Consider the following 27,807-nt stretch of genomic DNA (forward strand, 5'->3'; position numbering starts at 1 on the left):
TTGGTGATTTGTACAGAGACCCCAGGCAGTGATATTGGAGCAGGTTGGAAAGGGTTAATGCAGGGTTTTGTTGGCTGCAGCATCCTGAGCATCCTTAGAGAATTTGCCAGGTAACAAACAGATGTGTCCTCAGATCACACATGGGCTTAAACCCTTCCTACAAACCCCTCCTGCTTTTGGGAACAATGCTAGGTGATGGTGGTGGCAGTAAACGCATTTGGTGCAGAACCTGGCTAATCAAAACTGGGCAGGACAAGCAGCTGCATTAGCAGAGGAGAAATAGCAGCCCTATTAAAGAAGGCAAACACAGAAATTTTGGCTGCTCACAGCTGTAAAGTTATGGCCTGAGGAGATACAAAGAGAGGTGGTAATTGGGAGTGATTAAGTTTAATTGATTCCCAGTTCCTCCATATCTTTACAAAAGGCTGTCCTGGAGCTTGGTTTCTTCCTTCCTGTTCCAACATAGCTCTTCTCACTCTGATGTGCAGGTGTAAAAAACTACACCAATGGGGGTAGTTCAGCTCACAGGGAGCACCCAGAGGCACCAGCCAAGGGCTGATCTGTGTCCCCACATCCTGCTGTGTGCTCCCACCCTCCCTGCTCAGGGACAAGGACAATTCCTGCTCTGAAAGGTGCCCAGGGCAGTGCTGGAGTCACCATGCCTGGAGTGTTCAGAATGGGGGTAAATGGGGCACTTTGGGGTGTTTGTTCAAATGTTGGGTTTGGTCTGGATGGGGCAGCCATAGCTTCTCTGGATCCTCAATATCCCAGGGCCAATGCTGTTTGCCTCTTCAGGAAAAGTCAAATTAAATGCTGGAAAGTTGTCAACTTCATTCCAGATGTTTGAGAAGGTTTGCCTGGTTGTTTTTTTTTTTTTTTTCCTGGAATCTTTAGTTGGAAACACTTCTTCGTGGCATTTTTGGAGGAAAACACACTTCCAGAAATTGCTTCAAAAATCAGTCTGTCTTAAAGATTTTGTTTTTATTTTCAATTTGAGTTTTTCTGTTAGATAATGAAGTATTTCTTACTTCATTATCTGGTTATTGATAACCAGTTGGAGTTTTTTGATTAAGCATATATGTATTTTATATACATATTATATATAAATATAGATATATATAGATATATATATATGAGATAGATGGGTAGATATATCATATATTGGTTTCCAACCCAAATCATATATATATATGAAATATATATATATTTCAGTCATATATATATGAAATATATCCAAATCAATATTTATATCATATATATATATTTTCATATACATGATATAGAAAAAGATTTCGATAATAGATAGATATATAGCTATATAAATAGATAGCTATATATAATATGGTTTATATAGATATAAGGATAGATATAATACTTTTTATATATTTATATATAAAATATACTTGTTTCCAACCCAAATCATATATATATTATATAGGAAATAGATTTGGATAATAGACATAGATGTGTATATATATAGATTATATGGATTATATAGATATAGGGATATAGATATAGCTATAGATATATGAGATAGATATATCATATATTGGTTTCCAAACCCAATCACATATATATATGACATATATATATATAATTCAATCATATATATATGAAATATATCCAAATCTATATTTTATATCACATATATAGAAAAATATATTTTCTATATATATAATATAGAAAATTATTTGGATAATCGATAGATATATAGATATATATCTAAATAGATATATTGCTATATATAATAAGGTTTATATAGATATAGAGATAGATAGATAGATAGATAGATAGATAGATAGATAGAATATTTTTATATATATTTTTATTTAAAATATACTGGTTTCCAACCCCAACCCTAATTATATATATATATATTATATGAAATATAATATTATAATATAATATAATATAATATAATATAATATAATATAATATATAGAGATATAAAAAATCTAGAAATATATAGAAAGAAAATAGATTTGGATAATAGACATAGATATGTATATATATAGATTATATGGATTCTATAGATAAAGGGATATAGATACAGCTATAGATATATGAGATAGATAGATACATCCTATATTGGTTTCCAACCCAAATCATATATATATGATATATATATATATTTCAATCATATATATATGATATATATCCAAATCTATATTCTATAACATATATCTAGAAAATATATATTTTATATATATATAATATAGAAAATTACTTGGATAATAGATATCTAGATATATATCTATATAGATATATAGCTATATATAATATAGTTTTTATAGACATAGAGATGCATATATATAATATTTTTATGTATATTTATATATAAATATACTGGTTTCCAACCCCAATCATATATATATATATATTATTTAGAAAATAGATTTGGATAATAGACATAGATATGTATATATATAGATTATATGGATTATATAGATATAGGGATATAAATATAGATATAGATATATGAGATAGATATATGAGATAGATAGATAGATCATAAATTGATTTCCAATCCAAATCATATATATGAAATATATATATTTCAATAATATATATATTAAATATATCCAAATCTATATTCCATATCATTTATCTAGAAAATATATATTTTGTAGATATATGATATAGTAAATAGATTTGGATATTAGATAGATATCTATATATCTATCTAGATAGATATATAGATATATATATATACAATATGGATTATATAGGTATAGGGATATATAGATATAGATAGATAGAAATAGATATAATATTTTTATATATATATATAAAATATACTGGTTTCCAACCCCAACTCCAATCATATATATATATATAAAATATAGAAAATAGATTTGGATAATAGACATAGATATGTGTATATATATATATATATATATATATAGATTATATGGATGATATAAATATACATATAGATTATATGGATTAGATAGATATAGATATAGATATAGATATAGATATAGATATAGATATAGATATAGATATAGATATAGATATAGATAGATATAGATATCTCTGGAGCTGGCAACAGAGCTTTTGTTGGGTTTACTTTGGGGACCAGGAAGTGAAGCCAGAGCAGACCAACGGAATATCCTGGGAGATAATTGAAAGACAAAGCAGGCAGCTAATGAGCTGCAGGGCCTGTTGCAGCCTGGCTGTGGGTACCAGCAGTGTGTAATTCCAGAGGCAGGCAGGCTGGGATGGCTCTGCTCTCCTGGCACATCAATCACCCTGCAGAGCCTTTGCTTGGCAGTGTCCAAAGCATTACTGAATCCTTAAAGGCACCTGGAGGAAGCAGGCAGGAGCACAGTGGATGCCAAAGGATGCATGTGGATGTGTCAGGACCTCAGCATCTCAGTGGGAAAAGTCCATTTGTTGAAAGGGAAGGGAAAGGCCTGACACTTAACACATTAAAATGGATTATTTCATCAATAGGTTAATAGAAAAGCAGGCTGCAGGTTCAGTCCTGCACACAAAACATGCCATTAAAGTGTGAAAAATGGGAAAGGCTCTGGGAAAGGATCTCTGTGCACTGGAGACCAACTTCCCTTTCAGAGGGGTGCCAAACCTCAATTTTGTCTATTTATATGTAAATGTTTCAGAGGAAAAACAAGTTTTCTGCAGGGCAATTGTGCCTCTCTAGTACAGAGACTTCTTAAACAGGTCTTTAAATGAAAGGGTCCTTCCAGCTTGAAGGATGCACCCAATGGAAACACTTTTAGATTTGGTGATGTCACTCAGAATGTGTCCTCCTCTTCAGTATGGAGCATTAAAACCTGCAGATGGCTTTATTCAAATCATACCTGGCCTAACAGACAGTGCTCTTCCAGCTTTAATTCTTCAGCTGAAAATGGAGCTTTCTGTTAAAGCCTGGAATGACTTTGTGGCACTGTTCCTTCTCCCTGTCAGCAGCTGTTTGGTCTGAGTTCCCTGGGGCGTTACAGAAATTCCCCCATAAATATTGAAGGAATTTTTTTTAATTATTGTATCCTGAAACTGGCTGTGTTGTGGGGTGTGGATGACATCCTAAAGGGTAAGGGACATCTCTGGTGGTGGGAGGGAGAAGGGTCTGAGGTTCCTTAGGAGACTTCTTGAGTCCAACCACCAACTCATCACTGCTAAACCCTGTCGCAACTCATCACTGCTAAACCCATCCAAATGCCATTTACACACTTCCAGACAGGGCAATTCCAGCACTTCCCTGTTCTTCCAGTGGCTCTCAGGTGTCCTGATCTACTCAGATGTTTCATCTGGTTCCTGTGTGAGGAAACCCAGCCTAACTTCAAGATTCTAAAGAGGGTGACAATGTGCTCTCCCCTAATGAGCGTGGGAGCAGGGTGCTTTTGAGCCAGATTTTCTGCTCATTGTGAAGCAGCAGCTCAGAGGATCTCAAAGTTTGGGTCAATTCTAATAAAACAAAGGTGTTGCTATTCTATGTAAAAAAATGGACTTTTTTTTCCCCTCCTTTCCAAATAAACACTTAGATTTTGCAGTGGGGGAGGAATTTTGGAGCAGCCTAGGATAGTGGAAAGTATCCCTGCCCATGGCAGGGGGTGGAACAAGATGGGCTTTGAGGTCCCTTCCAACCCAAACCATTCTGGGATTTATTTTATGGTTCTGCTTCCTCTGAGCTCAGTGCTACAAAGAACATTTGCTGGGATGAGGGTTTTAGGTCATTACATCATCACCTCAGTTGCTAAAGGTGGTGATGTAAAAAGGAGGTTTAAGGGTGAACTCTGGGCACCAAGTGATCCCCACAGGCTTTTGGAGGAAAAGGAGCTCTTGTCTGGCTGTGTTTTGTCATGAAGTAAATCACATTTTACTGTAGCTGTTTTGTCCAGTCCTGTATCTTCTGCACAAATACTTCCTGCCTTTTTTTTTTTGCCTTTTTTTTTTCTTTTTTTTTTTTGACTTCTACTGGTCTGTTTTTGTCTATTCCAATAGCAGCTCCATTTAATCTTGTCAAATCGTGTCATGTTGTGGTGAGTGAAAGAAGAATCACTCTGAATATGAGGTTTTCCACACTGACCATGGATTGCAGGGGCTGAGTGGTCCTTGTGTGCATTTTCTGTGTGTAGCTCTTCACGTGTGAACAGGCTCGTGCTTGGATTTTACTTCACATGCTTTTCGATGGTTCTTTTCTCCCCTTTTTCATTGAAAAAAAAAAAAAAAACAAATTTTTTTTCTTCCTTCCCCTTCTTTTTTTCTTTATTTTTATTCTCTTTTTTATTATTATTTTTTTTTTCTCTCTTCCCCTCCTGCTCTCTGGACGCAGCCAAACGCAAAGCTTGGAAACTAAACCGTGTTGGTAGCCTGCGAAATATTTACAGCAGCAGCAGCACCAACACCGAAGGTAACAACCCCACCTGTCCCAGACAAACACCTCCTCTCTCCCCCCCTTTTTTTAACCCACCCCTGCAGAATTTCACCCTCCTTGCCCCTCTCCCTCTGCCCCTGGAGATGAGATTTGCCCCGAGCATGCGTGTTTGTTTCCACCCCATGTTTGCAGAGTCATTTCACTTGGTCTTTTCATCTTTCTCTTCGTGCCTTTTGTTTTGCCATTCATGTTCCTTTCAGCTTACTTAAATTTTGACCTTTCCCTCTAGTCGTGGAGTGGTGATGTTTAAATTACTTCAGGAACCCATTTTCTCCTTTTATTTATTTTTTTTTTAAGAGATACATATATATATATATTTTCCCTTTCTCCATGTGGGCACTCAATGTAATATTTCCCAAGTTATTACGGTTTTTAAAAGTGTTAGTATCAGGTGTAATGATCTGTAGCCAAATACAATAGTGTGCCATGACATTTAAGTAACAATCTTAATTTGTTTTGTGCAAGCCTTCTCCATAATGTTCTTTGCAGCTCTAATCCAGAGGCGAGACAGTGCCGGGTCATTTGCATGTGCTACTCTTGCTTGTAAATTCTGGATATTGTTGTATTTCTAAAGGTCACCCAGTGCCAAAGTTCACAAATTGACTTACATTGCTTTTTTTTTTCCCCCACCCAAGGCACCCATCATGCCTTCTGTATAATAGCACATGGAATTTTATGTATTTATTTCCCCCCCCTCCCCTCTCCACCTTCAAACAACACAATTACAAACTTACTTGTTTTTTTTTTAATATATATATTTTTTTTTATTATTATTACGAATGTCAAAGGTCAGAACGACTCGCAAACCAAGCAAGGAGGAGGGGAGGGGGAGAAAAAAACCCACCAGCACCATCTCCAGCAGCATGGAAGAGGGATGGTATGAGGAACAGGGAATGCAAAATAGGTCACAACTCAGTAATCTCGCTATAAGGGAGGGGGATTTTTTTTTTTCTCTTCACTTAAGTGCGAACCAAATGGGTCAAGTAATCGCCAGCTCATGCCCTAACACTAATTGACTTATTTTGGAATGATTAGAACTGTAATATTTTTCTTAATGTCACTGTTTTCTGGGCTGTTGATTTTAGTGATTGCCAAGCGGTGGCATTAAATCTCTTGTAAATTTTAAATTGCATGCTATTTCTGTAAACAAGTCCCTCTGTTCACATCCTGATCATTAACCTTTGGTGATTTATATCACCAGCCTTTTTTTGCACAATTACAGCCCAGGCTGCTGCTGGGGGCCTGGCTCTCCCTGCCAAAGTGTGCACAGGAAACAGAAGTGGGGTTTTATTCCAGCTTGTTAAGGCAGCCTTTTTTTTTTTTTTTTTTTGAGCTATAATTTTATTTCATTTCTCAGCCCAAGTGTAAAATTATTGTCTTTCAGAGCTGCTAAACTGGCTGGTTTGATCCTTTCATTGTCTTTTCAAATAAATATGAAAAGACAGAGAGTGACTGTCAGATATTCATAAGTCTTGGGGTTGTCTTTTTTCCACAAAGACACTTTAATAATTTTCAATTTTCTATTTTCTGTTTATACCTCCCAGCCCCATTTTTCCTCTGATCAGGTGTGTTTGTTGCTACAGGTTTAGTGCTTGAGAAGCTTGTGAGTTTTTATTTACCTGTTCATAAACTGCAGCAGAGGAACAAATATATGGAATTCCCTTGTGTTTTACAGATCAAGGTTTTGTAGGGCCTGTCTAATTTGAGGAATCTTTTATCTTACTGATCAAATTGAGTACTGAAGGCACCTTGGTATGGAAACACAGTTCTGCTGGCCATGGCCCAGAAACTTTTGAGACACAGCATCAAAATGAAATTCTAAAATTGGGCAAATGTATCATTTTTTGGATGTTTGATCCCCCCCAAAAGCTGGAGGTTCAATGTTCTTAGCTGTGAGCTGGTTCTGTGTGAGAGCTGGAATGGTGAGACATGTAAATGTGGAGTTAATGAGCATTGTAAGTATTAAAAACCACATGTTTGGATAATTATGCCTTCAAAAAAGAGAACAATGATGGGAAATGACAGTCCAGAATAACAAATCTGCTTTGCTCCTTGGCACACGCTTGCTCAGTGGCACTGACACCTATTCACACACCAAAAACATTTCCCTCAGCTTCAGCCCTGCTTTGGAAAGCTCTGCAATCATTTTTAGCTCCCTGCTGGTGTTTTTAGGTGCTCTGGGTGTGCTGCCAGGTGGGCAGAGCTCAGCTGGAGCTGGGGGAAGCTGCAGTCCAGGTGCTGCTCTGGGTAGCTCGTGGTAATTTTTGTGCTACCTAAAGGCCAGACAGAATTAAGGGAATAAAAACCAGTTGTATTTCTTGAAGGGTCTTCAGGGGATACACCCAAAAAATGGACAAAGGTTTTCATACTTTTATAAGTTTGGGCCATTTACATATTGGGGGTTAATCTCTCCATTACAGCTGCAGGTAATGAAGTCATTTCAGTTTGTTCCCCCAAGTCACTTTTGTTTCCATCTCTCAGGGTGTCCTTGATTCCCAGGCCTGGAGGGGAATTTTGTCTGACCAAAATGGGAAAGCAGTAGGGAACACTTTATATGGAGTTTAGAGTTGTACACTAAAGAGTTGCAGGATTACAAATACAGGAAAAATAGAAAAGCTGAAATCCTAAGGCCTCAATAATCCCCAGCATGGGGGGGACTCTGTGCTTGGGCTTCCCCATCAGAGGGGCTGCTCTCTCCTGGCTGTTTCACAGTAAAAATAAGGTTTGGGGTGGGATTTTCCCCAGCTGTGGGATCCCAGCTGAAGGACTCAACCTTCTGAGGGTGTTACAGAATCACTGAGGTTGGCAAAGCCCTCCCAGCCCATTGAGTCCAGCTGTGCCTGATGCCCACCTTGTCCCCAGCCCAGAGCACTGACTGCCACCTCCAGGCCTTCCTTGGACACCTCCAGGGATGAGGACTGCACTCCAAGCCCTGAGCACCCTTTCCATGCAGAAATTCCTGCTGCTGTCCACCCTGAGCCTCCCCTGGCCCAGCCTTGGCCATTCCCTCCTCTCCTGTCCCTGTTCCCTGGAAGCAGAGCCCAACCCCTGCCTTGTCCCAAAATTGCAGAGTAACCTCCTCCATCAGATCTGTCTCATTACAAGAAATCTTCCTTTCATTCATGGTAGAGTTTGCCTAAACTCTTTAGCTGTCAGATTTTGGGTGGTTTTCCATAGGAAGCCAAATGAGAGAGTCCCATGTGCTCCCTGTTGCAGGCAGCCAGGCTTGAAGCAATCCTTTGCTTCTTTAGGGGGGCAAATAGGTAGTATTATATAAATAGCAGTGAGTATATGATATTATATACTAGTATACAGTATATAATAGTATATTATATAAATAGCAGTGAGTATATAATATTATATACTAGCATACAGTATATAATAGTATATTATATAAATAGCAGTGAGTATAAATAGCAGTGAGTATATAATATTTATATAGCATATAAATAGCAGGGAGTTCTGCTTCAAACAAACCCCACTCTGGTTTTAAGGCTACCTTGTACCTGTTATCATGGCAGTGTTATTAAAATACAGAATAATTTCTCCTGTACCAACATATTTCAGGCCAGGTTGGACAGGGCTTGGAGCATCCTGGGATAGTGGAAGGTGTCCCATGACAGGGCGTGGAGCGGGATGAGCTTTGTGGTCTCTTCCAGCTCAAACCAACCTGTGATTCTATGATTTTGCAGCACAACAGGAAGGATTATCTTTAAGGAACTAAAAACCTGTACTCTGCATGGATAAAGATATAAAATCCTGATTTTCCCCCTCCTTACTGTTGCATGATTTTGGTTGGATTTGTTGGGCACGGAGGGAAAACTTTTTTGTTTGGGTACTCATACTTGGCAGTCCCAAGCTACTTTTGGTTTTAAAGTAATGCTGTTGCTGCCATGCAGGAAGTTACATGTAAACTGGAATTTTTTTTAAATTTTTCTGTCTGATCTGAATTTTTAAAAATTTTTCATCTTGGGTTGTCTTGGCACCCAAATAAAACATCGAGCCCAAGAGGGAGAGGGCTTCAATGCCTTCAGCCTTTCTCCACCACTCAGAGAAATGTGATTTAAACCAGAATAAAACTCTTCCAGTGGAACACAACCTTTACCAAGAGCTGTGGGCAAGCGACAGCAGAGCTCCCTTGTCCTGATGGGGTTGATTTTCAAAACTAATTAGATTTAGACACTGGGTTTGGAAAGGGGAGAGAAGTATTAGCATAGCCATGCCCAGTGGGACATGGCACAAATATTTCCTTAATTGAGGCTGCTAATAAACATACTTATCTGCCAAGTGAGGGGAGTGATTCTCACTGAGTGGCAAAGGTAACTGACCCAACCCACGTGGGACATAAATAACACAATTGTTGTAAACAAACCGTGCTTGTAAACAACTCCTGTTACTTCCCAGGGCACCCCAGCTGCTCTTCCCTCTCCTCCTTTTGAAAGGATGAAGGGTTATGGTGCTCGAGCAGAAGAGATTTTCAGGAGAGATGAAAAAGGAGCTGAAATAGGTCTGGGTGTTACTTGAGGCAGGCTTGGCTGGGATTCAGGCTGCAACCTCAGCTCTTGAAGGTGCTTCAGGAGCATTTGAAACACACCCTCGAGGGGGTTTGGTGCTGCACTTGACTTCTTCTTCCTGGGAAGTGTTTCCTGTGTGAGTGGCACCACCCTCCAGGTGTGCATGATGAGTTACTGTTAATTAGCAGCAGCACCAGCATCCTCTGCTGTCACACAGCTGTGCTGGGCAGAGATATAAATGCACACCCTGGTTGGCCTGGAAGCCAGAAAATCCAGTCTTATTCTGGCAAAATACTCATAAATGCCTCTTAGATGTACCTTCATATGTATTTATTTAAAAGCCACCTTCTAGGATGGGTGTGATTCCTGCACAGCAGAAAGGAGCCCTTGCCTTGCTGAAAGGTTGGACCAAGTGATCCTTGAGGTCCCTCCCCACCTGATCTTCTAGGATTTTGTGACTTGGAATTGTGTCACTCACTGGTGGTGCAAGGTGTTATTTATGCAGTTCTTAAGAGTGAGAGTAAAATAGGAGGGGAGTGGAGATGGAGACCAAGTGATTTGTGCACATTATTCAGAGCCACTCCTGAGAGACACCAGGAGGTGTGAGTGCTCCTGGACATGTGTTTTCCCTACATTCCACAGACTAAAAGTGGAGTTCTCTGGAACAAGTTATGGACTAATTGTATCCTGTGGTAATTTTCAGTGTGGGTTTCTAAACCTGATCCCAGTCCCACATCCCAAACACGTGGCATGGGGAAGGCAGGGGGGCCATGCCCTGAACTTTTGTTTTTTCTTCCACAATCCATTGCTCCTGAGAAATTTTCTCTCTTTGTTTTCCAGAAGTGGGTGGGCTGTGGCAGTGTCTGGCTTTTGGCAGAGCAAAATAAATTGTGAACCTGGGTTAAATGCAGTTGGCTGTGGAGGGATGATGGTGAGAAGTGTCCCTGGAACCCCAGAATGATTTGATTTGGAAGGGACCTTAAAGCCCATCCCATCCCACCCCTGTTATGAGCAGGGACACCTCCCACTATCCCAGGCTGCTCCAAGCCCCATCCAACCTGGCTTGGAACATTTCCAAGGATGGGGCAGCCACATCTGGGCACCCTAAAATTCACTGATTCCATGTGGGCTTCCACTAAAAGAAAAAACCTCCTGTGCTTTTCCCTCCATATCATCACAATCTCACAGTTTTGGTTCATTTCCAATCCTCCCCTCCCAGCCACCCTTCTCTCTTCAAAAACAAAACAAAAAAAAAGGCAAAACAAACAACAACAGCATTTTAGACATCTCCTGTTGATGATAATAACTTCCAAATGGAAGTCAGTGGCAGCTGGTTCTTCACACTTTAACCCTTCCTCTGCTGCCCTTCCAGGAAATAATTGATGACTGATTGGCCCATTAACCTTTTTTTCTTTAAAAAAAAAAAAAAAGTTTGACAGCCTGAACTTGTGTAATGAGGAGGGATTCCTGGTGAAATCAGGCTGATGGCTGAGTTGCTTGCCCCTGAGGATGCAAAATTAGCCCCGTGGGACCTCGTCTGCATAGAAACTGGACACAATTAGTGTAATATCCGGTGTTATTAATGTAGTTTGGAGTAATTGGGCAGGTTGATTTCGACAGGTTGATGGTGCTAAAATACTATTATAGTGGACCTTTCCATGAATAACTGTTAAACATGGAAAACTGTTTAATAAAATTTTGTGATTGGGCTCACAGGGATTTAAATAGCACAAGCTATAATTTGGCTGAAGAGTAAAAAGTGAACAACTTCATCCTCCTGCCTGGATTTTCCTGTTCCTGTGTGCTGTGCTTAAGGACATACAGGAACAGGTTTGTTCCTTGTCTTCTGAAGGAAATGCCCTGGGGCTGATGTGGAGCAGGCACTGCTGCTTTGTTTCACAGTTGAGTTTGGGGAAAAACAAAATATTGGCATGTTTAAGCAGAAAAAATTAAGGAGGATGCCTTCAACCAGCACAGCTTTTTGGGGAATAAATCTGAAGCTCCAGTGGATATTGAATCATGGAATTATTGAGATAAGAAAAGACCTACAAGATCATCAAGTGCAGCAGTTAATCCAGCACTGCCACGTTCACCACTAATCCATGTCCCTAAGTGTCACATTTAAAAATTTTTTAAAGACTCCAAACCTCCCTGAGCAGCCCCTTCAATCCCTGAGCACCCTTTCCATGGGGAAATTCCTGCTGCTGTCCACCCTGAGCCTGCCCTGGCCCAGCCTGAGGCCGTTCCCTCTGCTCCTGTCCCTGTTCCCTGGAGCACAGCCCGACCCCCCGGCTGTCCCCTCCTGGCAGGAGCTGTGCAGAGCCACAAGGGCCCCCCTGAGCCTCCTCTGCTCCAGGCTGAGCCCCTTCCCAGCTCCCTCAGCCCCTCCTGGGGCTCTAGCCCCTTCCCCAGCTCCATTTTCTTCTTTGGACCTCAAAATGTCCTTCCAGCCCCACCTGAAAAGGTGCTGCAGCTCTCCTGGGCTTATTTCTCCTGGGCAAACCAGCTCCAAGTGTGTGTGATCAGCATTCTTAAAGAGGAGATCAGAGGAGTCAGTGGTGTTCCTGAGACTTTAACCCCTGTGTTGTCCTACAGGAGCCAGTGCACAGGGCTGAATGTGACTTCATTTCTTGTGGAGTAGTTCCTCTTAGATCTTCCTCAGGAAACCCTGAAAGCTCTGCTTGATAAACGAGGCTTTGGCCATGATTAATTCATGGCATTTTGGGTAATGCCTCTACCTGTTTGTCTGGAACAGTGTGTTGCTAAAGTGGAACACTTGTAGCTGTGCATCATTCATCTTTGACCCAGGTGAATGACATGGAGCTGTGCCAGGGGGGTTTAGGGGGGATTTTAGGAAAAGGTTCTTCCCCCACAGGGTGCTGGGCACTGCCCAGGCTCCCCAGGGTTTGGGCACAGCCCCAGGGCTGCCAGAGCTCCAGGAGGGTTTGGACACCACTCCCAGGGATGGACAGGGTGAGATTGTTGGGGGTCTGATCCTTCTGGATCCCTTCCAACTCTGGATATTCCATGTTTTCTTTTCCCACTTTTCCCACTTCCCATGCACTGTTTTCCAGTAAATTAACTGGACTTTCAGGTACCTCCCTGCACCTGAAAATGATATTCAGCTCTGTGTTTATCCCCACCTGGAGGTGCCAAGTCACCTCCTGCTGCCTTTGAGGCATCCTTACAGCATGACATGGAGTTTATCCAAGAAAAGCCCTTGTCCCCCAGCTTGGGAACACAGCTGCCAGCAGTGCTGTCCTTAAATCTGCTGCTGGATTTGTCCCTGATCTTTGCATGTTTATAGATGATGAGGGAACACAGTAGTGCCATGGCTCTGAATATATAATCAGTCATTATCAGACAAAATGTTCTTTCTGAAGCTCATTATGGCTGATGTTCACCAGAATTTTGTGCTCTATTATTCTTTTCCTTTCATGCTTCATGCCAGCCCGCCCCAATTGCACTTAGCTCTGTTTCAGCTTCCTTGATTTTCTTTTTTTTTTAATTTGGCATTGGTGTCCCATGTGTAGGTGGGGTGTGTGTCCATTTATTTCAGTGCTGCTGGTATTTCCATGTGCTGCTCCTCTGGCCTGAATACTTGTCCTCCTCCTCCAGCAGCCCTAAGGATATTTCAGTGACCCTCTCTCCTGGCTTCTCAGATCATTTTCTCATCTCCCATGTCACATGTGGATGTTGAATAGGTTGAACTGATTTTAAGCCTGTATTGTAGCCCAGTAATTATTATTATTATTATCCCAGTATTTGTGCTGTAGAGGAGAAAATGTCCACATCTGCTTTAATATATCTGTGCTTGTAAAAACTGCTTGAAAGAAGAGGGTAAATTGTTACATATTCTGTATTGTCAGCTCTTTGTGGTCCATTCATCTTTTATTTTGTGGTACCCTTTGATTTTTACATTATGCAGCTTTTAGCACCTCAGGTTTAAATCTGAATGATGCTTGTTGGCCACTTTATGTTTGATTAAGGCACAGACTCAATTCCAAGCTCACAAACACAGGGACTGAGTATTTACCCAAACCACTGCTTTATCTGCACAGCAAAGAGTGGATCCTGGTTGTTTCCTGGTGCACTGTGCAGGGCAGGATCCAGACCTGCACTCAAAGGATTTGCACAATCCCAGAATGGTTTGGATTGGAAGGGACCTTCAAAATTATCCAGTGCCACCCCCTGCAATGGGCAGGGACACCTTCCACTGTCCCAGATTGATCCAAACCCTATCTAAGCTGGCCTTGGACACTTCCAGGGATCCAGGGGCAGCCACAGCTGCTCTGGGCACCCTGTGCCAGGGCCTCCCCACCCTCACAGGGAAGAATTTCTCCCCAGTATCTCATCCAAATCTACCCTCCTTCAGCTTAAAACCATTGAGTAACACAAGTTCTTACCAACCAAGATTGTTCTTTTCACTGTCCTTAACTTAATCTTTTCTTCCTATTACATTTATTTTTTTCTTTTTTTTTTTCTAGAGCAAGAAGAGAACTTTGAGTTTATCATTGTCTCTCTCACGGGCCAGACTTGGCACTTTGAAGCAACCACCTATGAAGAGAGGGATGCATGGGTCCAAGCCATAGAGAGCCAGATCCTGGCCAGTTTACAGTCCTGTGAGAGCAGCAAGAACAAGGTATGGGGCACACAGCAATGCTGGCAATAAGCCATGGGGCAGGGGATCATCAGGATGGCAGCAAATTCTGGATTTTAAGCCCTTACTCCTCGAGCTGTGTGTGTTCCCCCCACAGCAGAGCAGGGTTGGAGCTCTCTGAACGTGGCCTGGGAGGAGCAGCTTTCCCCCTTGGAATGCATTCCTTTGGTGACAGAAGGAATCTGCTCACCTTTTCTGTCAAAACAAATGTTTAAAATCTGAGATGTCTTCGGCCAATGGTCATTTTGGGAGAACTTGTGTGTCTGGAGGGCAATTGTCTGTAAACACTTCACAGGAGAGAGCAAGGTGCTGAGTGGTGATTGAGGGACAGAAATGGCCAATGATTGTTGGTCATTTCAGTCCAGAACTGTAGTTCCTTTAATATTACCCACCTAACAGTTGTCTTTCATGATTTTATACTGCAAGGGAGACTCATATTTTTAAATGAATGCCTGCCTTCATTGCCCTGGTGTGACAGACTGGATCAAACACCAGTAATTACCATCATCATAACACAATTTGCTTCCCGTTTTGTGTTAAAAAATGGGTTTTTATCAACATATATTCCTGAGATGGAGGAAAATCACAGCTTACATGTTTCTTGCTTAGCATGGGTTCACACATTCTGAAATGAATGCATGTTACCAGAGCACAGAAGGGGAAGGTTGTACATTAACACCTACCTAAAAAGATGAATACAAAAGGATAGAGAGTGGCTGGGTAATGGCTCAGAGAGGTTTTTCTCACTGGGTTCCCAAAGCATCTCAGGAGAACTGGCTGGAACAGCAAAGGGCAGTTGGGTGGACAGGTTTAGCAGGTGTCCCATGGCAGTTGTGTCTCCAGGTGGACATCCACAAGTCCTACTTGGTGTCTTGGTTTGAAAAGCCAGGTGTCTGCTAAGGAAGGCAGAGCCTCTCCTGAAATGGAAAATGTGAACCCCCTGCCTCTGAACTGTTATAGGTTTGAAATTAAGGGGCTCTCAGGCAAAGATATGGGAGCAGGAATAACAATTCTTTAGTAGGGAAGGAAAAAAAACCCAAACCAATGCAGTAATACAAAACAACACTGACAGAGTGAGAATACGGCCTGACTCCCTCTGTGTCAGGGTGTTGGCAGCAGTCCCATTAAAGGGTGGCTGCAGCCCTCCTGCAGAGACAGGTGTGGTTCTGCTGGAGCAGGGATCCTGTAGAAGGGTGGAGTTTTCCTCTGAAGATCCAGTGGTGGAGTAGATTGGTCTGGTCTTCCTCTGGGAATCCAGTGGGAAAGGGCTGCTCCTCTGGGAATCCAGTGGGAAAGGTGCTGTGGTGTTCCAACTGTCAGATTATATCCAGTTAGGAATGCTTGGCTCCTCCCTCTGGGCGGAGCTTCTCCCAATGGGATGATGTCATTTTATCAGTCATTTATCAGTGACACTCAATGGCCCATGAACACAAGATATTTCCCCGAGGGAGGACTGGTTTGTGGGAGAGATAAAGAAAACTGCCCAATGAACAGAAGAGAACTGCCCCAGCTCTAACAGACACAGAATAGAATTCACACCCCCAGGCACATCTTGCATTTCCAGCCTAAGACAGTTGGCTAGAGCTAATCTGCCTGTACATCAGGAGAGTCTCCCCCAGCAGAGGTCATGGGCAGGTCATCGTGGGGAGCATTTAAAGGGGAGCCACAGGGTGAAATCTGACCTTTGGATGATGAAAAAGTTCCAGCCCCTTCTGCAAACCGTCCCTTAGTCTTCATTAGCACAAGCACACACATCAATAAAAGAAATTGATCTTGTAAAATAATATTCTTGTCTCATTTATCTCAAGAAGCAAGCCTACAGTGTGGCTGCTGCTCTTGGGAAGAGCAGGGTTCATTCCCAAGCTCCATTTCCCTCTGTTAGAATCCAGGCTGGAGACCCTAAAAGTCTGGGAGGTGCCAAGGGACCACTGTTCCTTGAGAGGCAACTCAAGACTTGAGGTTCCTTGACTGTATTAATTTGACCTTGGTCTGAGCTTTGGGGTTGGCTGCTCATTCAGCTGACAGTGGTGTCATTGGGGTTTTTCTGAGTTCCTGCTGCTCACCGGTGTCTCTGGCTCCCCGCAGTCGCGTCTGACCAGTCAGAACGAGGCCATGGCCCTGCAGTCCATCAGGAACATCAGAGGCAACTCCCACTGCGTGGACTGCGAGGCACAGAGTGAGTACAGCACCTGACTGCACCTCTGACCCCTCCTCCCTGGCCAGGCCCTGGCAGCACCCAGCCCTGCCTCCCTGGGGGGGGTTCAGCTGTTGGTTTCTCTGGGTTTGGATTGAAGGCACTCCAGACAGTCATTCCTGTTTGGACTCAGGTGTTTGTTATTTCTTATCAGTAAAACAGTCTCACAGCCATGAGTTCAGCAGCTTTTCATCAGAAAGCACAAAATGGCCAACAATCTCTTGTTACAAGGTCTTTTAAAGCTAAACTATTCAATTAAGAATTTACACTTAGATTTCCCCTTTTAACCCAATAACTGATCCCAAAGAGCTGCAATGCAGATTTTTCCACCCAATTACAAAATGCCACCCAAACCCATTGAGAAGGAGGAAGAAGAAGCATGAAGAAGAAACCCAGGAGGACACCCTGTGCCCTCCATCTTGCTGCCGTCCACTACATACTAAAAATCCCAAAACCTAAATCTCTCACCAAGTGATACACCTACACTGCTGTCTACAATCTACTTCACATTTTTGTGGATAATAGTCTATCTAGTCTATCTTCCTATCTTTAGGAAACTTTCTCCATGAATGAGGGGCAAAGTCAGTGCTGCCCTGAGGGTCAGGGCACCCCAGAGCAGACAGAGAAATATTCCTGGTGTCCTGGGTTTCCACAGCTCCCTGCTGTGGCATCCCCTCCCTTGTTTGCACATCTCTGCTTCGTGAAGGATTTGCTTAACCAGACTTGTTTGATCTTAATTTATGCTCAATATCTGCCACATCAAGTGCATCCTGATTTTTCCCCCTCATTGTTTCACGTTGAATGTCAGCATTTCTGTACTTCCCTTCAAAGAAAAGGCAGAAAGTTTGCTGTTTGACACCAGTCCTTTCCATTTCCCTCCTGTTTTGTGTGGTGAGAGCACACGTGCCATGGTAATATTTTCGAAGAGGTAGAGCTTGATTGCTGCTTTTTTGGTTTGGTTTTTCAGGCTTGCTTGTCAGAAGAAACCAAAGTCATTGCTCATTATATCTGGATACTAGAAAACTGATTTTGGAATTTTTTTTTCTTCCCCTTTGTGTTTCTTCCCCCCCTTTTTTTTTTATTTTTTGAAACATATGCTTAGTGTTCAGAAGAGTGTTCTCAGGAATACTTTGAGCTGTGCTTCACCTCACTAACCCCGACTGAGGCCATTATTCTGGTGCTCTTTAGTTCCAGGGGTTTGCAACAAAGCCACAGAAAGGAAGTTCTCTTGCTCTAAAGCAATTAGTTGTAGGAGCTAAAGGACTGAGAACTTGTGCATTTTTATTTCTTTGATATTTGGAAGTCAGAACTTTCCTTGCCATTTTGACACATGCTTAAAATGGAAAAATATTCGCTTACTTTTCTTCAGGTGTGATTTTTATTTTTAAAGATTGGCTGCTCGGGATTCTGACTCCTGGCCTAAGCCATTTTGACCCCCCAGTGTAAAAGGAACATTTGTACACTATTGCAGGTGCTTTTGCACCAATAATTTGGTCCCTGCTTTGACTTTAAGTGATCCAGCACATGCTAAACCAGGGAAAAGCTTGGTTTGAGTGATGTTTTAGCATCTGGGGCCCAAAGCAAGTCTTATTTATTGGTGTTCTTTCATAGTGACCTGGCAGCCATTGAGATTTCCCCCAAAGCTTTGATGCAGCTCAGGAGGAAAGCAGGAAGGGTGTGTGCTGTGGATGAGTAGGGGGTCTGGGAGTGACCTGCATGGATATTTAGCTCATTTATGGATATTTAGCTCATTTGAAGCACTCACTGCTGCCTCTGAGCAGCCCATGGTGGGAGTGGTGCTGGGTCCTGCTCCACTGGGGGTGGCATTTTCCTAGCCTTGATAACTAGATATATATTTATAAAATATACAAATATATTTAATATATCTATTTATGGTAGGTTATATGATATATCCATAAGATGCAATCCCTTCAGTGCAGACAACTTTCACACCCAACATCCTTCTAATCCACCTCAGCCCTACCCAGACTCCACACTCCTAGCCTTGCTAACTGCATATTTATTTATAAAATATACAAACATATTCCATTTTTATATATATATATATATTTATGGGGCTTATATTATGTATCTTTAAGATACAATCCCTTCAGTGCAGACAACTTCCACATCATCTGATCCACCTCAGCTCTACCCAGACTCCACACTCCTAGCCTTGCTAACTAGATACTTATTTATAAAATATACAAACATATTCTATTGTTTTTATATTTATTTATTTATTTATTTGTGGGATGTTATATAATATATCCATAAGATGCAGTCCCTTCAGTGCAGACAATTTCCACAACATCCTTCTGATCCACCTCAGCCCTACCCACACTCCACGCTCCTAGCCTTGCTAACTAGATATGTATTTATAAAATATACAATTACATTTTTATTTATATATTTTGGGAGGTTATATTATGTATCTATAAGATGCAATCCCTTCAGTGCAGACAACTTCTACAACATCCTTCTGATCCACCTCAGCTCTGCCCAGACTGCCCCCAAGGCTGGTGTTTCTCTCCCCAACCATGCACATATCCCAGGATTTATGCAGCCAGGATGAATGCTTCATCAAGAAAATGCTTGTGCAAGAAAACAGCATTTTTTTTACCCTTTTTGGGGTTTTTTTCCCCCCACCCAATCTGGTTCTCAGCCAGATTGCTCATGGGTCAAGCTGGCCCCGGTGCCTGGTGCCAGCAGCAGGGATGTGCCAGGAGCTCGTTGCTGGGAGAGGGCAGAGTGGGACAGCCCATTCTGGCAACACTCTGTTATGTGGCTTTTATGGGGGGATGACTTTGGAATCTCAGCTGGACTTGTTTGGATTCTCACAGATGATTTATACCCTCTTTGACTCCTCTTGCTGTTTGACCTTCCTGATTTTAAGGCCACTGTCGTTCCTTGGAAAAATGTGAGCTATTTCCAAAGCTGTGGATCTTAAAGTGTAAACACACACACAGGGAGGAGGTGAACCTCAGCCTGCTACTTTTTCTGCAGGGCTTTGCTTTATTCCCTTGCCTCCCTTGCTGCGGAGGTCCTTACCCCCAGAGCACTTAACATCACAAACCCAGGCACTCGGTGGAAGCCTCACGCTGTTTGCATCTCCACAGAGCCAGATGTTAGGGGGCACAGGAGTGTGAGATGTTGCCATCCCTCAGCTCTATTCAGGAGCCATCAATCTTCCACTTCAGAAGTCTCATTCTCCCTCTTTCTGGAGAAAGGGGGAGCACTTTGTTTGAGCACTTTGTTTCACCAGGGAATTCTGCCTTGTTGGGTGTTAATCCAGCAGCTGTGTTCCACCAGCATCCCTGCCCTTTGGCAGCCTCCAGCTAAAGTTATTCAATATTCTCCTGCCAACATTCCCATCCCAGAGCAAGAGAAGAGGCAAAGTGCTCTTTAGGAGCTGGAGTTTGTGCCCAGGAAATGATTTAATGTTTCAAAAGGAAGCTGGTGTTGCCTTTTCCAAAGCAGCAGAGTCCCGGTGCTGACTCTCTCTGGAAAAGCCACCCAAGGTGATCCAATAGTTCAGGCAAACCCAGCTGAATTCTGGATTTTGGCTCAGCAGAGGATAAATAGCAGTCACCTCTTCCAAGATACCTGGAGAAGATGGAGCATCAGGTCTTTGCTGTTGTAGAAGAAAACAGGGAGGGTTTAAAAACATGTATTCTCATCATGAGTTTTCCATTCCAGGAGTCTGATCATATACTCTGGTGTAGTTTGTATTTGAAAGCCAAACATTGAGATAATAATTTGGACAATCTTGTCCCACTCATCACAAAATTCAGTTTTTCATGCAGAATAGGAAAAAAAAAAAAGAATAGGAGAGTTGCAAACTTCTCTCCCCCTTCTGCAGCTACTGGAGATGCCTTCACCCCTGCTTCTTCTTTCCCTGGCTCTTCTGCTCCTCCTTCCAGCAATTCCTGCTGCTCAGCCCAGGGATATCTCACAGCTGCTGACCTCAGGAAGGTTCAGCCATTCATCAGAATCCAAAGGGATGAAGGAGACAGTGGGGATGGGTTATTCTCCTTAGGGAGTGTTCACCTCCAAAGGGTGAAGCTGATTGAGGTGAGAGAGTGGGGAAGAATTTTCAGGGAAGGAGTGAGCTGAGCATTTTTGAGGCTATGAACAGCTGAAAATTGTAATCTGGATGTATTCAGTGGTGCTAAAAAGCTCATTTTTTGTTTGACCAATTCTAAGTAAAGCACTTCTAGCTGCACTGAGTGGGCTTTTTCTTCCTTTTGCTGTCAAGCCTTGATGCCCACACCTGCTCAAACCTTGATGCCCACACCTGCCACATGTTTGTGAACATCCTCCAATTCAGAGTTACTCTCACCATCAGCAGGAAAAGGGAGCTGGGTTTGCATCATCTTTAAAGTTAAAGAAACCCCAACCTTGAATAATTACAGCTTTCTAACCACTTGTGGTGTGCATTGGTGAAAATAATTTTTATTTCTGTAACGAGTTCAGCCCTTGCCTTGCCTCGTTTGCCACATTCCCACCCAGCTCTGTGTTGTCAGATTGTTGAAATTGAAAATAATATCTTGCTAAAATTTCATGGAACCTCCTGGTGGTTGTTTTGGGGGACTCCTTCAGTCCTAGCAGTGCTGGCAACTGAGAGGCTCTTCCAACCCAAACCATTCTATGATGCTCTGAAGCAGGGGAGTATTTAAAGAATTTTTTCAGTACGAGATGCATTACATGTGCTTCAAGTAGAGAGGTGTTTGGGAGGGAGGTCAGGTCCTTAACTCCAGTTCTGTCAGAATAATTGGAATAATGTGAGTTGGTATTCCATTCTCCTGCTTCATTCTGAGTTCATGCCTCTTAGAGCTCATTGCACTTTGGATTTTTGTGAGGATAACCCTGGCCTTTGCAGGTCAGGGGTTTCATCCGAGTCACAGTTTGCAAATTCCAAATTATTACTTGCTGTGTTCAAATTTATACCAACAAATTGAGATTTTGAGGGGTTTTTAATGTGTTTCAGGTACACCACTGCTTCCCTCACTGGCAAAACAACAGTGGAGGTATATGAAGAATTATGGAATTGAAAGAGTTTGTTGTAGTTGTTGTACCAAAAGCTTGGAAAGCATGACAGGAGTTTTGTTTCACCTGATTTTTTTGAGATCTGAAATGTTGTATATTTATAATGTGGATATTAAATTATGTATAATATAGGACTTGGTATGAACAGGAACTTCTAAACAAAAGATGTGCTTTTCTGCTCAATTGGAATAAGACGGGGGATTTTTCTTTTTGGTTGCATTTTTAGATTTCAATGGACTCGTTGAAAAATGTCAGTCAGTGCCTTCAGTGAAATGTAGGACTTCACAATTAAAATTACTTCCTTTCCTATTTTTTGTCCAAACATGACATGGGAAAGAACTAGAAAATGTTTTGTTTCTACATATTTTGGCTGCCAGAAATAGCTTTTCAGTTGTGGGTTACACAAAGTAGAGACGAGTCTTTGGATGAATTTTTCACAACAGAAGGAAACACTGGAAATTCATTTTCTATCAGCTCCTAATTTTGTTTAGATAGGAACAAGAATTGCCTGCCCTCTTAATTTATCCCCATTTTCCTGCATGGCATTTGGGGTAGTTCTTTGGGATGCACAGAGTGAGGCATGAAGAAAAGATCTGGTTAGGAAAAAACCAACCAAAATTCCTCTCATGTGTCTTCAGTTGCATTTGTTAAGGTGAATGTTTGTTGGGAGAGAAGGCAATCCATACAAATCTAGATTTGAATTACACAGTACAGTGGCAAAAGAGCTTTGAACCATGTTGGGAAATGGGCTTTCCCATCCTGTGTCAGGTTTGTCCCAGTGTCACCCTGTGTGGGGTTGTTTTGGGTGGGTGCAATCCTTCTGGCTCGTGCCCTGGAACCGGGGGTGTTCCAGGTGGGACATTTCCACCTTGGTGTTTATCTCCCTGATGCTGGAGATGGAAGAAGAGTCAGATGGAAGGGCCACACATAGCTGCTGGTGTGTGTGGTTATTGATGGAGTTAGCAGGAGATAATTGTTTCTAGGCTCTGTTTTTTTCTCCTTTTCCCCTTTCAGCTGACTACAAGCAGCTCTGGGTTCCCAGGGAGGGACTTTCTTCACTGCTCCATCATCCTTTACCCACCACCATGGTTATATTGCCTCTGTTTCTCCTTTCCCCTCTAGTTCATTGGGGTTTTTTGGCTGGAGGTGGAGTGATGCATCCTTTGAGACACCACGTTTCATTTTTCTGTACCCTTGAATCGTTGGCATCTCCACTGACCCTGGACAACCTCCCAGCTGCTCCATAGGACAAGACACCTCTAGAACCAAAACCTTCATGCACAACCACCAGCTGGGAAGTTCTGTGGGGTGTTCCCTTGTCCTAACTGCTGTGTCCTTGCCCTGCAGACCCCGACTGGGCCAGCCTCAACCTGGGAGCCCTCATCTGCATCGAATGCTCAGGTATCCACCGCAACCTCGGCACGCACCTGTCCCGCGTGCGCTCCCTGGACCTGGACGACTGGCCCATCGAGCTCATCAAGGTCATGTCAGCCATTGGCAACGAGCTGGCCAACAGTGTGTGGGAGGAGAACAGCCAAGGCCACGTGAAGCCTTCCCCAGACTCCACCAGGTGGGTTCGTGCTCGCCACGCCTCGCCCGGCGCGAGCCGCCACCGCTTTGGAGCTCTCCCTTGTGGGAAAGTCGTGATTTATAACCTCACCTTGTTTATAACCTCACCTTGTTTATAGCCTCACTGTGTGCCCAGGGAGAACGTGTGTCAAAGTGGGAGGTGGCAAAATTTGAGTGACCTCATTGCTTTCTCGCTCTTGTGGAGGTTTGCTCAGCAGCTCTGCAGTTTTCTGTTCAGGGGGAGATGCAAACCTCCCACCTGCTTCTTCCTCCATCCAAACTGTCCTGTCATGTGCTCCTTTGTCTCAGTGGGCCACCAAGTTCCTGCCTTTTGGACTGTCAGTTTGTCATTAACAATCTCCCTTCAGAGTTTCAGGGGATTTGTACCCGGTTGTCAGGTCTTTGGATGAATTTTTCACAACAATCTGCTCAGGGGTGTTCCAAGTCCTGCTGGCCATGTGTGGTGTTTTCAGGGGCTCCCATGGCAGGAAGGAAAGATGAATCTGACTCCATGTTCTCAGAAGGCTGATTTATTATTTTATGATATTATATTATATTAAAGAATACTATACTAAACTATACTAAAGAATAGAGGAAGGATACAGACAGAAGGCTTAACAAGATACTAATGAAAAACTCATGACTCTTCAGAGTTTGACACAGCCTGGCTGTGATTGGTCATTGAGTAAAAGCAATTCACCTGTTGGATAAACAATCTCCAGCCACATTCCAAAGCAGCAAAACACAGGAGAAGCAAATGAGATAATTATTGTTTTCCTTTTTCTCTGAGGCTTCTCAGCTTCCCAGAGGAAGAAATCCTGGCAAAGGGATTTTTCCAGGAAATACGATGGTGACAGCCATGGACTTGTTGACTTTCTTTGGGTGTGATCTATGTGAAACCATGAGCTGCTGGGGGGCTGTCTCCTTTGAGAACAGCTCTTTACCTGCCTCTCATAGCTCCACACAGTGAAAATCTTCCTGTGAGGTGTTGTCCTACCTAAAACTGGGGGGTTTTAATGCTGAATTAATCTGATCGGTGTCAAAGACAGATGTTTTGAGAATACTTTTTCCAGTTTTGGATCAGGTGGAAGGATCACTGTGCCTGGGCCAGCTCCTGCAGCAGAGGGCTGGGTTTGTGCTCTTGTGTGTAGAAAAGTCAACTGTTCCTTCTTGCGTTATTTCGTTAGCCCTGAAAAATGAATTTGTGGTGCCACCTTTGGTTCATCTTCGAGAATGAAGCCACTGCATTAATCAGGCTGCTTAGATGAATGGCTGTGCATCTAAAAGTGCTCAGGGAGCCCCAAAGAGAGGTTTTGTTCAGGCACAAATGGGGTGGCTGCTCTATACCTGTGTATTATTGGGCACAATGATTTCGTCAGGTAGATTGAAATGAACTTTCAATCATTGCTATCACTTCAGTACAGAGATTTTATATTCTTGCACCTCACAAAGATATGTTGCTCCTTACTGCTGAGGTGAGTAATTCTAAACAGCTGAAAGGAAAATGCTTGCACTCAATTGGAATGCTATTAAAAAAAAAAATCACATTATTTCAGTAGTCATATAATAATCATCATGAAAAGTCTAAAATCCATGTGACTGTGATGAAAAGAGCACCATCCATTTCAATTAATAATTCACTCAGGGTTGAATTTTACTTCTAGAAAATCAACTTTTTTCTCTTAGTATTTCATACACAGGGCTTATTTTAATTCTCCCACTTTGTTTCTGTGCATCTTCATGGTTATATTCAGCTGATTCTGATTGTCACTGATATCACTGCACTTTCTCTCCTGCACTGCAACATTTTTGGACAAAAAGATTCATTTTATAGATAGGATTTTCTAGCTCTGTCCAGGTTCACGCTTCTGTGATAGAAGAGGTGCTAGAAAAAGCAGAATTAGGATGATGTGGAAATTTTCCCACAAAGCAATTGCAGTCTTGCTTTGCTGCTCCCATTCCTCTGCTGTTTGCAGCAGGGACTGAAATGCAATTTTTTACATAAATACCAGAGAGTTCTGCTTTTTCCAACTGTCTGCCTGCTTTTGTGCTTCCCTTTGGTCTCTGCCAGCATCACAATCCTTCTGTCCAAGCTGTGGTGATAAAATAAATCCAGGTTCTTCAGGTAGAGGCTCTGCTCCCCATGTTCCCACTGCTGTTTGGAGTTTTGCATGAGGAATTCTATTGGAAGCAGCTGAAATGGCCCTGAAAGGAGGGTTAAACAAACCTTTTGTTGTTGTGGAGGGACTGAAGGGGAAGAGGCAACTCCAGGAGAGCTGCAGAGGGACTGGGGACAAGGCATGGAGGGACAGGACACAGGGAATGGCTCCCACTGCCAGAGGGCAGGGATGGATGGGAGATTGGGAATTAGGAATTGTTCCCTGGGAGGGTGGGCAGGCCCTGGCACTGCCCAGAGCAGCTGTGGCTGCCCCTGGATCCCTGGCAGTGCCCAAGGCCAGGCTGGAACACCCTGGGACAGTGGAAGGTGTCCTTGCCCATGGCAGGGGTGGCACTGGATGGTCCTGAAGGTCCCTTCCAGCCCAAACCATTCTGGGAATCTGATTCTGTGATGGGCCCTCAATAGACACTTCTAGAGGGGATCAGGTGGGATTCACCTGTTCATGTTGTGTCTTTCTGTTGAGGATGAAGCCATCAGTGGAAACCCACAGATTTCTAGGGACACCAAAAAAAAAGTAGTAATGAGCTGCTCCACAAATACTGAGTTGTTGGGCTGGGAGGCTCAAGGAGTGTTCCCAGGCCGGACTAAAAGGAACCTGAAAGTCTTGATGTGGCTTTCAAAGCAGTCCCTTCAGCCTGGGAGAGGTTTGGCACTGATCACTGTATGCTGGCAGTGGCATCCTGTGTGTTTCTGTGGAGTGGAGGAAAGGGGTGGAGGATTCATGGAGATGGTTTCTGACAGGAGGAATTGCCACATGGCTACCCCAGGTCATGGCATAATGAAGGAGTCTTACCCAGGAAAATGTCACCATTATTTCTGAAAGCAGATCTGTGAGTACAGCTTCCCTTCAGTCATTTTGCACACTCAGAAATAAGATACCAAATTCAAGAGCTTATCATGGCCTGCACCTTCCTTATGAGGGACAGCTCCAATCTCTGCTCTCTGTGACAGGGACAGAACCCAGGGAATGGCTGGAGCTGTGTTGGGGATGTTTGGGTCAGATTTTAGGAAGAGATTCATCCCCCAGAGGGTGCTGGGCACTGCCCAGGCTCCCCAGGCAATGGGCACAGCCCCAGGGAATGCCAGAGCTCCAGGAGGGTTTGGACAATGCTCCCAGGGATGCCCAGGGTGGGATTGTTGGGGTGTCTGTGCAGGCCAGGGGTTGGATCAGTGATCCTTGTGGGTCCCTTCCAGCTCAGGAGATTCCGTGATTAAACCATGTGAAATGCTGCTCTCCTTTTCTAGCCCACTCAAATGCACTTCAGATTCTTCATCCAGGCAAATCATGGGAAAAGATCAACCTGGACACTTCCTTTGAAGGCCAGAAAGGTTCTGAGATTGGGAGGGTGTGTAAAATCAAAGCCTTCAGCAAAAGGTATTATCCTTCCTGCACTGGTCAGGGATGTTGCCCAGCTATATCCTTTAATATTGATATTTTCCAGCTCACATCCACCTGGTGTAGAGGAAGGTGCCCCATGGCAGGGGTGGGATGAGATGGGCTTTAGGGCCCATTCCAACCCAGAGCATCCTGCAGTGTCCAGGTCAGTCAGTGCCCCTGTCAGTGAAAAGCAGCAGCCAGGATGGCCTCTGGCCCTGAACTGGAAGGCTTTGGGAGCACAGGTGTGCCGGGATCCCCAAGGAAGTGGCTGAGGCAGGGCTGAGGGTGTCCCTGGGATTTTGGGAGGAAGGAGGAATAAACACAAGCTCTGCTGAGCGCAGAAAGTTGGGGAAATGGTGGAAAACCCAAACAGTGGAGTGTGAAAGGGAGCAGGGAGCAGGGAACAGCTGGCCCGTGCTGTGGTGTCCGTGGGTCCCTGATTAGGTCAGTAATTGGTTCCAGCAATTACCAGCAGCCCCGAGAAGGCCGCTCCAACTTGGGGAGGCCTGTGACAAATTGAAGCTGACTGCTGCTGAAGGAGTATCGACTTCCCATTCCTAAACAGGGGCATCATTAGTCAAGAAAAGCATCTTTTAATTACTCCCAGGAAGAAAAAAAAAAGAGAAAGAGCAAAAAAAAAGGAAAAAGATCTTTGGGTATGGATCCTGCAACAACTGCCAGGTTTTTTTTCCAAGTGTATTCAATATGAAATTTATTGTCTCTGAGGGGAGGGGGCGAGCAGGGGGAGCTTGCCTGCAGTCCCTCCTTGGGTAATGCGGGTTTAATTTGGAGTGAGAAGTCAAATTAGAGTAAATCAATGTTGCAACAATTAACTGGGGCTGGGGATGGGATCAGGATTTTCCCTC

The 27,807-nt window shown here is 43.1% G+C and overlaps 1 protein-coding gene across 13 annotated transcripts in view; it reads left to right on the forward strand.

Annotated features, from left to right (window-relative positions):
• AGAP1 (ArfGAP with GTPase domain, ankyrin repeat and PH domain 1) overlaps positions 1 to 27,807 on the forward strand; it is a 324,467-nt gene that overhangs the window by 260,138 nt on the left and 36,522 nt on the right. For 7 of the 13 annotated variants that reach the window (XM_071418331.1, XM_071418330.1, XM_071418327.1 and 4 more), the window contains 3 exons: positions 14,400 to 14,554; positions 16,658 to 16,748; positions 23,163 to 23,385. In XM_071418331.1, the coding sequence (XP_071274432.1) occupies positions 14,400 to 14,554; positions 16,658 to 16,748; positions 23,163 to 23,385 (469 nt within the window). Of the gene's footprint in view, positions 1 to 5,296; positions 5,375 to 14,399; positions 14,555 to 16,657; positions 16,749 to 23,162; positions 23,386 to 27,807 lie in introns of all 13 variants that reach the window. The other 6 variants (XM_071418328.1, XM_071418329.1, XM_071418324.1 and 3 more) reach the window with 1 other exon arrangement.

This window comes from Agelaius tricolor, unplaced genomic scaffold (assembly GCF_023055355.1).
Source record: "Agelaius tricolor isolate 1412-34295 unplaced genomic scaffold, bAgeTri1.0.p SCAF_83, whole genome shotgun sequence".
NCBI lineage: Eukaryota > Metazoa > Chordata > Aves > Passeriformes > Icteridae > Agelaius > Agelaius tricolor.